This window comes from Gallus gallus, chromosome 1 (genome assembly GCF_016699485.2).
Source record: "Gallus gallus isolate bGalGal1 chromosome 1, bGalGal1.mat.broiler.GRCg7b, whole genome shotgun sequence".
In the NCBI taxonomy this organism is placed as follows: Eukaryota; Metazoa; Chordata; class Aves; order Galliformes; family Phasianidae; genus Gallus; species Gallus gallus.
Genome location: NC_052532.1, coordinates 35995809 through 36010068, shown reverse-complemented (window position 1 = coordinate 36010068; position 14260 = coordinate 35995809). Strand labels below are relative to the sequence as shown.

Sequence of the window (14260 nt, the reverse complement as noted above, 5' to 3'; positions counted from 1 at the left end):
ACCCTGCATTTTTCTTTTGAAGTGCTTTGTTTGACAGAGCATACCATCCAAACATTGCATCATACATTCTCATCACAGTTTTGTAAGAAGCAATGAAACTTCTGGAGAAGAACAGCTTAAAGGCCCCTATCCCCATGATATTCCTATCACTGTATTCCTAGAATGGAAGGTGATCTCGTACTCTTTCATCTGCCTTGTTTAGGGAAAAGGGTAGGAATGGCTGCATTGGAAAAAAAATGGTCTTCATCTGTGTTTAAAGCACTGCTGATATAGAGATCTCAGCTATCAGCCTTGATCACAGAATCACAGAATAATTGAGGTTGGAAGGCACCTCTGGAGGTCATCAGGTCCAGCCACCATATTCAGATGGGCCACCTGGAGCAGATCACCCAGAACCATGTCTGTGTAGCTTTTGAAGATGCTTGAGTCCCTTAATCATCTTGGTAGTCCTGCATTGGACTCTTCATTATGTCCATGTCCCTCTTTTACTCCATAGCCCATTACTGGACACAGTACTCAAGTCAGGGACACAGATGCTGAGTAGAGTGGAAGGATCACCTCCCCTGACCATATTTTACCTAATGCAGCCAAGAATACCATTAGTCTTCTTAGTGGCAAGGGAACATTGCTGATTGATGTCCCTCTGGGGTCCTTTTCTGCAAAGCTGCTTTCCATCTGGATAGCCCCCAGTGTGTACCAGTGCCTGGGTTTGTTCCTCCCCAGCTGCAAGACTTTGCACTTTTTGTTAAACTTCATGAGATTCTTGTGAGCCCGCCTCCTCCACCTGCTGAGGTTCCTCAGGATGGCAGCGTGAACCTCCAGTGAGTCGGCCACTCTCTCCAGCTTCATATCATCTCCAAATTTACCAAGAGTCCACTCTATGCCATCATACAGGTCATTAATAGAGATGTTAAACAGAGCTGGACCCAGTACTGATGCCTGGAGTACTCTGATCATTACTGAACTTTAACTAGTCTTTGTGCCACTGAACACTACCCTATGGGCCTGAGCATTCAGCCAGTTTTTTATCTGCCTCACTTATCTGCCCATCCAGCCCGTACTTCTTTATGGGGATCTTATGGAGGATGTTGTCAAAGGTCTCACTAAAGTCCAGGAAAACAATATCCACTGCTCTCCTCTCATCCATCAGATTGGGCATGTCATTATAGAAATGTATCAGGTTGGTTAGGTGTGACTTCCCCTTGATGAATCCCTGCTGACTGCTCCTGATGACTCTTTTCTCCTTTGTGTGCCTGGAAATGGTTTCCGGGATTACCTGTTTGGTCACCTTCCCGGGGATTGAGGTGAGGCTGACTGACCTGTAATTCTTCATGCTCTCCTTCCTGCCCTTCATGAAGATAGGAATGACGTTTGCTTTCCTCTAGTCTTTGGGCATTTCTCCCTGTTGCTAAGATCAGCCACAGCCTTGCAGTCACATCTGCAAGCTCCCTCGGCAATCCTTGGTGCATCCTACCTTGGCCTGTGAACTTGAGAATGTCCATTTTGCTTAATTATTCCCTAACCTGATCCTGTTCCAAGCCATTCACCCTAGTCTCTGTGACCTGAGATTCTTTAAAGACAGTCTTGCTGTACAGGCTGAGGCAAAGAACGCATTCGGTGCCTCGGCCTTCTCACTGTCCTGTGTAACCTGCTCTCTGGTTTCATTTCATAGTGGGCTCACATTTTCCCTAGTCTTCCTTTTGTAACTGATGTACATGTTGAAGCCCTTCTTGTTGTCCTCAACGTCCCAGGCCAAATTAAATTCTGTTAGGGCTTTAGCTTTCCTAATGCCTTCCCTGGATGATCTGACAATCACTGAATCAGAATGTTTTGGGTTGGAAGGGTCCTTTAAGATCATCTAGTTCCAACCCCCCTGCTAAAGTCAGGGACACCTCCCTCTAGACCAGGTTGCTCAAAGCCCCATCCAGCCTCACCTTGAATGCTTCCAGGGAGGGGGCATTCACAGCCTCTCTGGGCAACCTGTTCAGTGTCTCACCACCCTCACAGTAAACAATTTATTCCTGATATCTAGTCTAAATCTACCCTCTTCCAGTTTAAAACCATTCCCTCTTGTCCTGTCGCTACATGCCCTTATATAAAGTCCTTCCCGAGATTCCATGTAGGCCCCTTTCAGGTACTGGAAGGCCACTAAGAGATCTCGGAGCCTTCTCTTCTCCAGTCTGAAGAGCCCTAGCTTTCTTAGCCTGTCCTCAGAGAGGAGGTGCTCCAACCCTCTGATCATCTTCATGGCCCTCCTCTGGACACGCTCTAATGACTGCATGTCCTTCTTGTGTTGAGGGGTCCAGAAATGGATGCAGTATTCCAGGTGGGATCTCACAAGAGCAGAGTAGAGAGGTAGAATTGCCTCCTTCAGTCTGCTGGTCACACTTCTCTTGATGCAGCCCAGGATACAGTCGGCCTTCTGGGCTCCAAGTGCACATTGCTGGCTCATGTTGAATCTGTCATTAGTTGACACACTCAGATCCTTCTCCTCAGGGCTGCTCTCAAGCCATTCTCCACCCAGCTTGTATCTGTGATTGAGGTTGCCCAGATGCAGAACCTTGCACTTGGCCTTGTTGAACTTAATGAGATTGGCATGGGCCTACCTCTCAAGCCTATCCAGGTCCCTCTGGATAGCATCCCTTTCCTCTAGTGTGTCAGCTGCACCACTCAGCTTGGTGTCATCTGAAAACTGGCTAAGGGTGTATTCAATCCCACAATATCTCTGTATTCCTCCCAGGTTAATTGTTGTTTCTTCTAGCCTTGCTTCGTTTTTGTGTTTGAGTTTGTCCATGAGCTCCTTGTTCATCCATACAGACATCCTGGCATTTTTGCCTGACTTCCTCTCTGTTGGGATGCATTCTTGAATTTGGAAGAGCTGATCCTTAAATATTAACCAGCTTTCTTGAGCCTCTCTTCCTTCTAGGGATTTATTCCATGGAACTCTACCAAGCGAATCCCCAAAGAGGTCAAAGTCTGCTCTCCTGAAGTCAAGGGTTCTGAGCTTGCTGTGTGCACTCCTCACTGTCATGAGGACCTTGAACTCTGCTATATCACTGTCTCTGTAGCCAAGGCTGCTCTTGACCTTCACATTCTCCACCAGCCTGCCCCTCCTTGTTAGTGTGAATGAGGTCCAGCACAGCACCTCTCCTTGTTGATCCTTCTATCATGTGAAGAAGAAAGTTACCATTAATACATTCCAAGAACCTCCTGGATTGTTTATGCCCTACATTGTTTTCCCTCCAAAACCCAGATGGTCCCCCATGAGGACCAGTACTTGTGAACATAAGATTGCTTCTGTCTGTCTATAGAGAGCCTCGTTCACATGGTCTTCTTGGGTGGCCTGTGGAATATCCCCACTATAATGAGGCTTGGCCTTGTCCTCCCCCTAATCCTAACCCATAAGCTCTCAGTTGGCTCCCTATCCATCCCCCAGCAAGAGCTCCATCTATGCAGGGTGATATCCCTTCCTTGTCACTTCTGCCTGTCCTTTGTAAAGAGCCTGCATCCTTCCACTACAACTCTCCAGTCATGAGAGTCATCCTGCCACATCTCCATGATTCCAATCTCTTATTCATCTTGTCTGTTCCCCATACTGCTTTCTTTAGTGTACAGCCACTTAGGATGCTTGACCCAGTATGTTGTGTTCCTAGAAAGTGTCTGGGATATTTCTCTATAATGGTGCACTGTAGACATATCCTTGCTAACCTGCAAGTGCTACAGGTGACCCTGCTCAGTCACGATTTTGTTGATATTCTGATCCCACCCCATCACATCACCCCATAGCCTTTGTTTATTAACCTTCACAGGACTGTTTGTTAACCTTCCCCCTTTCTCACCTTCCTAATTTCGAGCTCGCCTTACGAGGGAGATGCTGATCGTTGAAACCCTGTCACCGATATCATTTCCACAGCAAAAAACGGATGTCCTTTCCACTCTTGCTAGCAAGAATAGCAAAGAGCATACTCCCGTTGAAGCCACATTTAGTTGTTCAGTTGTTGGGAAGCCTTTATTCTTTTACTTCCTGGCTTGTGAATACTTGAGTTTCTACATTGGGTTGTATTAACAAATCTTTTTATTATGCAATTGTTTAACCTTATTGGGAGATAGAGATGTCAACATCTTAATACATAGACATATAGTGCATTTCTTTGGATTTGTATGAAGTCTTGTGAGAGATGAAATATACAAGGAGAATACAAACAACCAGTCTTGTGGTGAATGTTTGGCATCCCTTCAGAGTGTATTTTTCAGGTGATTTTACTTGAGATCCACTTAATAAGCAACATAATAACCACAGAATATTTTTCTGAGAAATAGTTATAATTAAGTTATTATTATTATCAAATTTTTCTTAAATGTTTGTCTAGTGTACTGTTTGTGTTTCTTGAATTTCTATAAACGATACTACACCAAAAAAGCATACTTATTCTATTGTAAGTGATTGAAGGAAATAGGAAAAACAAAGAATTGTGGTCCTTTTGCTGATTTAGTGATAAAGTGTTTATGTGTGAATGCTAGGAAGCTTGGAAATGAAAGCCAATGGTACCGTTGTACCTTTAAAGCTACATTATACTGAGGCACTGAGTATCTCTTGAAGGCAGATTTCAGTAATTTGTTTTTCAGAAATGGAGAAGACTTTTTGAAGAGCACTGACAGGATGATGACAAAAAGAGATAGTTGTGGAAGTTTGTTTGCTTTTTTAGTACTATATGAACCTTTTCACAGTCCCAATGTAAGATATCTGGTTTATGTTTTCTTTCTTATTTTTTTTATTTGTTGCTATTGGTTTTTGCTTGTTTGTTTTTTGTTTTAACTACAGATCCTTTACCACCACCTCGTTTTGAAATTAATAAGGAGAAAACAACATTCACAAGTTTACAGGTTCGATGGGATCCTTCTCCAGGAAAGGTGGACTTGTATAATATAGTAGTATTTGATCACAGTAATAAAAAGCTACAAGAATCCTCCATACCAGGAAGATTTTCAAAAACCGAAGAAACTTTTACTGGCCTGGTCCCTGGGAATAAATACAACATTGTCCTCACTGCAGTTGCTGGAAATAAGAGTACCCCGGAATTTCGCATAAATGGATCTACTGGTAGGACTTCCTTTACTGTAGCTCATCTGAGTAATACCACTTACAATATGTTGAAGTTCTGTGCTTAAAAATTAGCAAATTCATATAATTCTTCTACCTGGCAATATATATATGTATATCTATTGATTATAAATAGACATGAACATAGGAAGTTCCATGCAAGTATGCAGAAGAACTTTACAGTAAGGGTGACAGAGCACTGGAACAGGTTTTCCAGAGAGGTTGTGGAGTCTCCTTCTATGGAGGTATTGAAGACCCGTCTGGACACCTACCTGTGTGACCTATTGTATGGTACCTGCTTTGGCAGGCAGTTTGGACTTGTTGATCTCCTGAAGTCCCTTCCAACCCCTGCAATTCTGTGAAGAAAACATGACCAACTAATGTAACAAAGCATTTGCTAGGAATGGAGGAATGTTGTTGTTATCTATTTGGTCATAAGTCTGGGGTTAGATTTTCACTAACCCTAAAAGAGCTCAACATATTTCAAAAGTATACCTGTTCAAAGTTGCTGAAATTGTGGAGATGGCCATTAGGCCTTAAGCATGTGTTGTTTTTTTTTATTCCAACAGTGCCATCCCCTGTGAAGAACATCCAGGTTATTGTCAAGACAGACAGTATCCATGCTTCTTGGTCTCCTGGCTCTGGGCATGTGGATCTGTACAAGCTGGTGTTATTTGATAATCATGGCACTGTTCATGAGAGTCATCAAGAAAATCCTCTGACTTCTTACATTTTTTCTGGGCTTACGGCAGGACATCTGTATAACCTCTCTGTGATAACCCAAGCTGCAGAACTGGAGAGCACTGCTTTTCGAATAGTTAGGACAGGTATGATTTCAGAATTTTTCACAACAGAACAAGAAGCTAATAATCTAGCAATATTAGAACATACGTAAGAATAACAAATGGCTGAGTTACCCTAGACAGGTGTTTCTAGGAAATAGAATAGGGTATTTCCTAGAAAGAGAATAGAATAGGATAGGACTAGAGGGAATAGCCTCAAGTTGCGCTAGGGGAGGGTCACTTCAGATATTAGGAAAAATTTCCTAAGAGTGGTCAGGCATTGGAACAGGCTGCCCAGGGAGGTGGTCAAGTCACCATCCTTGGATGATTAGATGTTGTTCTAAAGGACATGGTTTAGTGGGGAAATATTGGTGGTTGGTCTAGATGATCTTGGAGGTATTCTCCAACCCTGGTGATTATATGACTCTCTGATACTTAGAGTTTGTAATTTGAGCTAAAAATATTATCCATGGCCTTTTTACTCTGGACTATGAAATAGCTACACTTCTGAAAAGCTAGTGGAAAAAAATGCAAAGCAGGTTAAGAACTTCAAAATCGAGAAAATTGAGAGGGTTTTTTTTTTTTTTTAATTCCACAGAGAAGTACTATGGTTGAAATGTTCTATTCTCTTTCTTTCTTATTGTCTCTTTTTTAGCCCCAGCTGAAGTCTTAGATTTGACAGTGACTAATGATGACAGCTTCGATACTTTAAAAGTTAAGTGGCGAAGACCTTCAGGAGGCGTCGATTTCTATAACATCACTCTGTCTCATCTTAGATCAGTTAAAGAAGTCAAAACTTTACAGCCAGCGGTCACAGAGACTCACTTTGACAAACTAACTCCAGGACGTCTCTATCAGATTACCGCCCGCACAATCAGTGGTGAACTGTTTACTGATAAGATGGCAACTGGCAGAACATGTAAGTCTTCTGCTTCAGTAAGAACATTTCAACCAATGCTATTTTTGTCCTTGAAGAAAGTCATCTCAGGAGTAAAAATGATTTGGATTCTAGGCAAAATAAGATAAAGAGCTCAGTATTGTTCCTAGAGTACTCCTTACTGCTCCTTGGTAACAGTTAATGTGGCAGCCAGAAGCAGCTACAGCATACCTTGGGACCAGGAAACAGTAGAGTATTTTGGGATCTTACAGTTGGGTGAATCTGTTACAAAACTGTTCTACAGTATTCTATGCCTTGTGTTCAACTCAGCATAATATGTAAAATGAGTTACATTACAGGGAAGTCTGCACATAGTCAAATTGTTATTGGATTTTTAAGTAATTTTCCATGTTCTAATACTATCTCTTGCTCCAGACACAAATTTTCAAATAGGAAAACATTAGGTCTCAGCTTTCTTTGCTGACAGCAGCATGGACTAAGGAAGGTGTGTGGCAGTCTGAGTAGAGCTGGATTGTATTTTATTTGTCTTCTTTCAGAAGTGTAATTTTCTCTCAGGCATCTCTCATATGAGTTCTGAATTAGAAAAACTGTCATACTTCTCCTGTAGCCCTACTTGCCACAGAGGCATATAATCTCCTCCACACCAGCCCAACCCAAGTAGAATTTAGATGGGAGAAATATATAAATAGAAGAAGAAAGCATACATAAATTGTTAATAAATTCAGAGCAAATGAATATAAATTGTGTGTATGTGAGAGAGTACTTATTTTAAAGAATATTTGTAATTTGCAACTAAACAACCCCTGTGAAAGGCAGGAACATCCTTGACATATCTAGCTTCTACCTCATTCTAAATGCAATAGCATGTGGTGGGATGGTACTTGAAAAGCCCTTAAAGTCCAGAAAGTGCAAAGCAGGACCAGTTTTATGTATGTTGATTTTGTTTGTCTAGCTTACTGTTAGTGACCATTAGGACCATTAACTTTTACTTCCCTTTGAAGGGAGAGCTTCAGGTCTAAAACCTGTGATCCCCAAATTTGTGACCTAAACCCAGTACTAGACCCAGCTGGGAACGTAGAGGTCTCTTTTCAAAAGGTGCTGATCATGTGCAGCCCCTTCCCTTGACCTTTCTTTTCCGTAGACACCAAGAGCTTTGAAAACAGTCATGTCAGCAGACATTTTGTGGCCTAAAGAAAGATTTATAAAGCTTGGCGTTCAGGTCTACAGACACTGAAGGGGTGTGAACTCTTAGGATCCCTCTGTAACTCATAAGGAAAGACGTGTAGCAGAGAAGATAACACATGTCACACTGTGTTGAGAGGGTGCCTGTGACAATGGAACCTACTGAGGAATGTTGGGGCAAGGAAAATGGACGTCTCAGGGGCTGAAGCTTTCTATCATAAGGGCGTAATGATGCCCAGCCAGTGTGACAGGCCTGACCTTTACCTGATCTAAGTACAGTGGTATTCCTAACAAAGTGCTTAATGCTTTTATCCATTCACTCAGCAATTGAAACATATATCCCATATTTTCTGGGATGTGGGAGATCTAGGTTTGATATCTAGCTATGCCTGTGGGAAATGAAACTGGTAAGTATTTTGTGCTGTTGTTAGAAATTGTTCAATTATTTCTAGGTACTGAGCAATTAACTAAGCCATTGCATAAATAAGAGCATGATTCTAGTCTTGCTGTTTACAATTAATATTTAGTGATGGTCTCAGGGCTCCAGTGGTCATCTTGGAGTGTCTTAAGAGTAAGTTATAGGTATCCTAAGCTGAAGATCTGCATCTAACAGTATCTGCTTGGTGTAGTTAGTATTTAATTATTCCATGAAAATCAGAGAAGTTTCAGTAGTCAGGGCTGCCAGAGCCCTATTCCAGTGAGACCCAACATCAGAAGGGCAGGAAGGCTGAGCAAGTTCAGGATCTTTCAAGTGGAGGGACAGACTGAGTGAATGCTGTAATGAACTGAGATTAGAACCTTTTTGCCTTACATGTGAGAGGTCTAGGACATATAAGGCATTTGTGGAAGAAGCTGTTAGGCTTTACATTTCTGTTGTTGAGACCAGTTTGGCCTGTAGTGATGGAAATTTGGCCTTAACTTTAAAAAATTGATATACAATTTCTAAGTAAACTTAATTAACTCCAGGAAACAGTTGGGAAGCTAACTGAAACCTGCAGGATGCATCTTAGAGGTGTACAGGGGAGATTTTCCCTATGCTAAGAAGAGAATTTATTTTGTCAGAAACCAAGAGTGAAAATGGGAGTGATCTGTGCAGGGGGGAGAGTACAAATGTCTTCAAAAAGAGCACCTCCCTTTGTTACAGGACCCCTCAGGCTGCCTTAACTGATCTGAGTTCCACTACAGTAGCTGTGCTGTGAGGCATGTCATGCCAGTGTCCAGTTATGTCTTGCCCGAAATCCCCCACTTGACAATGACTCTCTCCATCTCTGTGTTTCAGTTCCCCAGAAGGTTTCTGAGCTGAAAGCCGGTGGAGGTGGCTGGTTGAGGACTCTGCGAGTGAACTGGCTGCCCCCTGCGGGTGACTTGGAGCGGTACCATCTGCTCCTCTGGAACCACTCTGCCCTGGTGCTCAACACCACCCTGGGAAAGAACGTGACTGAGTACCTCGTCCGTGATGTGGGCCTCATCCCAGGCAGGCAGTATGAAGTTGAGGTCGTTGTGGAGAGTGGTGATTTGCAGAGCAGAGCTAGCTGCACAGGGAGAACAGGTCAGTGTGCTTATCCGGGAAGCATGAAAATACAAAACTTGGCTCTGCAAGCAGTCAGAAAGATGTAGTGCTTGGGAGTCTACAAATAAGTGTCACAATTAATAAATATAAAAAAAACTCCCTTGTAAGCAACAAAAATAGTTATTTTAGCACTTCTATGGAAACTTTCAGGAGTTATTTTCATGATAAATACATTAATGAAACTTCTGGAAAATCACCATTTTGTCAAGACTGAGGCATAACACTAGATGCACAACATTTCAGTTACATTTTGTATCTGTTACAGGTACCCTCTGTAGTTCTTTAAATATAGCAGTATAGAACTTCCTGAATTGTTCACCAGTATAGTCGATGGGAAACTGGTTTCCTTGCAGATCTGGATGACTAATTAGTATCAACAGTGTTAACTAAAGCTGGCTAAGGTGTACACTAGACTGGCTGTTCCATAATATCATAATTCTTGTACTTGTGGTCCATAAAGAAAATGGTGCTAGTTCAAGTGAGCCTATTCAAAAGAAAGCCATATACACTGCAGTGACATTAATGGATTTTTTTGGAGCATGTTGGTCAAAGCCACATCTGATTGCTTCAAACTTAAGAAGTAATTGTTAATTGTTCTGCTCTGTGAATACAAAAAAGTGCAGCTTAGAGGACAAGAAGACTTGGAGAAGAAGGAGTGTCAAGCAGGAGTCAAGGCTGTCTTACCTCACAGAAGAATGTGTGATAAGATGGGACCACCCAACTTCATCCTCATCATTTTTGGTGGCCACCTTTCCTGCTATGCTCTTACTTATCACTCCATGAGGATCTCATTTTGTTGATTTTGCACAGTGGCAGGACCAGTAGAAGCTGCAGAACTGAAATTTTCTCTAACTTCTCACCAATTTGATCTACCAGAACAGATTTTTGTCTTGCTTACTTTGATATAAGTTACACAAAACTTTAGCTTGTAGTGTTATTTTTGACTAAGAGATGAGAACGTCGTCCAATAAACGGTATATGCAGTGAGCGTATCACAACTGTGACGAATCCACATTCAAGTACATAGTCTACATGTTAGGAAACAGGTATTAGTCCCTGTTATCATTTAATTTTCTCTTCAGTCAGCCTGCACTCTTGGAACATGAATTGGATTTCATTATAAGAGGGACAAAATCAGATCGGGGACTACGTTAGGTGACATGCGCTCTGTTGTTTATGAGTGCATACATGTATGCACACATACACAAATTCACTGCAGAAAGGTCAATTTCTTCTTTTATACAACTGTAAGTTTGGAGTCTCTCCCACCTTCACTGAGATATAAACCAGTACAGAATCAATGTCACTCTGACCCTATAATTTACATCCTTGTTTGTCATGGCTAAATTGACCTAGATGTGTTTTATGGTACAAAAGTTTTATAGCCCTGTCTAACATCCATGGTTCCAGAGTAGGCTTACTGACTTCACTGAATTTCTATTCACACTATAATATATATCCTGGTATAAGTTTAAACCTTTAAGCCTCAGCATTGCATCCGTAATGCATTGCTGAAGTCTGCTGCCACAGCCCATTGCTGAAAGAACAGCACAAATGCTGTATTTGTAAGACAGGCTTCCTAAGAAAGGTAAAGAATCTCCTCTTCATTAATTCTGTTACTGTTACATTTCTAGTTTGATTCTTTACAGCAGCTTGAGATGTATACATATGCTTACTACAAGGCATGTTCCTGTGATATTTATGTACTTCTGCAGCTCCAGAGCCTGTTCTCCAACTCCGTGTAAAGCATGCTAATGAATCTTCGCTTAGCGTCATGTGGGTGACCCCTGTTGCAGAATGGGACAGCTATGTGGTTTCACTGGGAGACAGAGATCTTACTGTCATAAAAAAAGGGCTTGGAAAAGAAGCTAAAGAATTTACTTTCAACGAGTTGGTACCTGGAAGAAAATACACAGCAACAGTCACTACCATCAGTGGGATTTTAAGTAATTGGACTTCAGTGGAAGGAAGAACGGGTACTGTCCTGTCAATCTATTTTGATCTTTACTTCTGTTAACTGTCATCCACTTCGGTTGCTTTGTAGTGAGCTGGATGAATTCAGTGTCTAAATATCAAAACTCTTCAATTTATGTTTGCTTGTTCAGCAGAGGAGCTACATTTCTAGTCTCTCATTTCTGACTCCCGGATACCTTGCAGTATTCATTTAAAGTTTTTGGAAAATAGATATGTAATTTCTGGCAAAACTGCTCTCTGAAATATTGTGTCATATCAGATCAATCTACATTAACAAAAGATCCCATGTAAGAAGAACAATTTTCACTGAGTATCTTAGGGAAGGTCACTTCCTTGATTAAAAGCATGTATCATCTGGAAAAAAGCCACAAAGGAAAATGTTGATTTAGGGGGAGCATTCCAAGGTTGACAGACAAAAAACATATGTGACCTTGAAAAGATATTTTGATTCTCTCTGCTCATCTGATTCCAAACTCCGTATCTGTTACTTAGAATGATGACTGTGACACAAGTGAAGTTCCATTCCCACCCCCTACAGGGTGCTAATTTTGTGCACGTGTGCAAGTTTTAAACCATATGTGTTCCTTTGCTGTGCTTGACTTATGCATTCTTCACTGCTAACAAAGTCTTAAAATATTGCTTTGGTCTGGCAAAGCCCAAGAGAAAGCAAGCTGCTGGTGTATGAACCTAACCATGCTTACGACTTGATAGTGGTCCTCACTGAAGTGTTGCAACTCCTTCTGATTCCTTAAGAGTTTGACTTAAACTTTAATTTCTCTGGTATGTGATTGAATAGCTGAGGTTATACTTCCTTCTGCCTAACGCCCCTTTAGATGGCCTGTTTAAGCACAGAGGTTACAGTGTACCACTTCACTAATACAAATCAGTGCCTGAAAACACATCACGCGGGGGTAATGTGTCAGCATTACGTTCAAAGAAATAAAGGAGGAACATCAATAAATTTGTATGCAGGTTTTAATAAGCATTCCAGACCTCTGATTTTTTTTTTTTCTCAGAAGGACAAATTACTTGACTTTCAAAATAATGCTCTAAGTATGACAGAAGTAGGTCTTACATAGGTTGGTCAGCTTTCAGTGAAGCCTGAGATAACGATAAAAGTATCTTTAGCGGAGAAACCTGTCACTTCTGTGTTTTGGTGGATCTGATTATGTTGTGACAGCATTAGAAAAAAAGGTGGAGTTTCTGTTTCCAGTTTATTGGACAGCATTTGCCTTTTTTCAGCTATGTGCCTGATTTTCTAGCTTTTATTGATGATAGCTAATCCAGTACTGCATATGCAAAAAGGCTGATATGAAACAAGAAGCTTGCAATCATATTTTACAAAGAAAAAGGACTATTTATTTCAGTTGTGCTTGGTCATATAAGCAGAAGTAACTATTTTCAGGAGAATTTCTGCTAAATATTTCTTTCTGTACTTTTTCCTTTTTGGTCTATCTGAGCTCACTAGCTTATGCTTAAACAAAAGTTTTGTTTGTTTAAAGCTATTATCTTGCAGATTTCTGACATAAAAAGGTAAAACAAAACCCTCCATCTCATTACCCTGTGAAATGAAAGAGTCTTGACATAGAGTTCTTTGAAGTACAGATGACTGTCTGAGTCATTCATCAAACTGGTTTGCCATTTAATAGGAATAAGAGATGGAGACTAGGAAGGCAAGGGAAGAATGAAAGGCTGTATTTGAAATTATCTTCTCAAAAACAAATGATTTCCTAAATTGATGGGTTTTATTTAATGGTATTTATAACATGTTGCCTCTTCCAGTTCTCTGATCCTGAGGCATTTTGGTCTGACCAAGAAAAGCTGTGCTGAAGCCTGAGAGACATTTCTGTACCGTAGTTTCCCATAGACCACATCCCATCAGACAGGAAGCAGTCTACAGGTTATTATTAGTGCTGTTGAGTCTGGCTCCAAATTGGAAAGCTCTTTCGATGTACTTCCTCACAGTGACTAAACTTGGGTTATTTCGGGGGCGAGTGTTTTATTTTGTTTCTCTTCAGTAACATAATGACATTTTGCTTTGCAGTGCCAGCCCAAGTGACCGGTCTGACTGTGGCAAGTCAGGGATCAACCAACAGCTTGTTCACCAACTGGACAAAAGCACTGGGAGATGTAGACTCATATCAAGTACTACTGATTCATGAGAATGTTGTCATTAAGAATGAAACTGTTCCCAGTGAAACCAATGAATACCACTTCTATCCCCTGAAACCTGGAGGACTCTATTCAGTTGTTGTCACCACTGTCAGCGGGGGGATATCTTCAAGGCAAACAATTGCAGAGGGGAGAACAGGTAAAAAAGAAATACTCCAGCAAGTCTTTTTAAATTCTTAGAACGCAAATTTATTAAAGAGTCTTGCAGCTAAGCCACTGGATTGGGACTTGAGAAATACATGGGTCTCAATACATGCTTCTTGTATGTAAGCTCAGACACGTTGTGGATCCAGATTCAGGTTACGTTACTTTGTGGAGCTATCTGCTCTGCCTACAGTAGGAACTCTCTACAGCAGGACCATTTTATATTCAAGAAAAAATATGCCATGCTTGTGATGTACAGCTGTGGTGGGTGAATTGCTCCTTGGAAGGCCTTTCTTGTTGTACTGACTATGTAGCAGTATAGGCGATTGCTTCTTACTGTGGCATGCAAATTAGCTGCCTGAAGGCGGTGGGATGAATTTGGATCTCAGTTTCATGACATGTTCTTTTCCTCTACCATTAAAGAATGTCCACCAGTG

General features: G+C 41.3%; 1 protein-coding gene across 3 annotated transcripts in view; it reads left to right on the top strand.

Annotated features, from left to right (window-relative positions):
- PTPRB (protein tyrosine phosphatase, receptor type B) overlaps nt 1–14260 on the top strand; it is a 66009-nt gene that overhangs the window by 21388 nt on the left and 30361 nt on the right. For all 3 annotated transcript variants that reach the window (XM_015282939.4, XM_040669493.2, XM_040669512.2), the window contains 6 exons: nt 4823–5101; nt 5671–5928; nt 6539–6802; nt 9243–9512; nt 11249–11509; nt 13552–13818. In XM_015282939.4, coding sequence (XP_015138425.1) covers nt 4823–5101; nt 5671–5928; nt 6539–6802; nt 9243–9512; nt 11249–11509; nt 13552–13818 — 1599 coding nt within the window. The remainder of the gene's footprint in view (nt 1–4822; nt 5102–5670; nt 5929–6538; nt 6803–9242; nt 9513–11248; nt 11510–13551; nt 13819–14260) is intronic.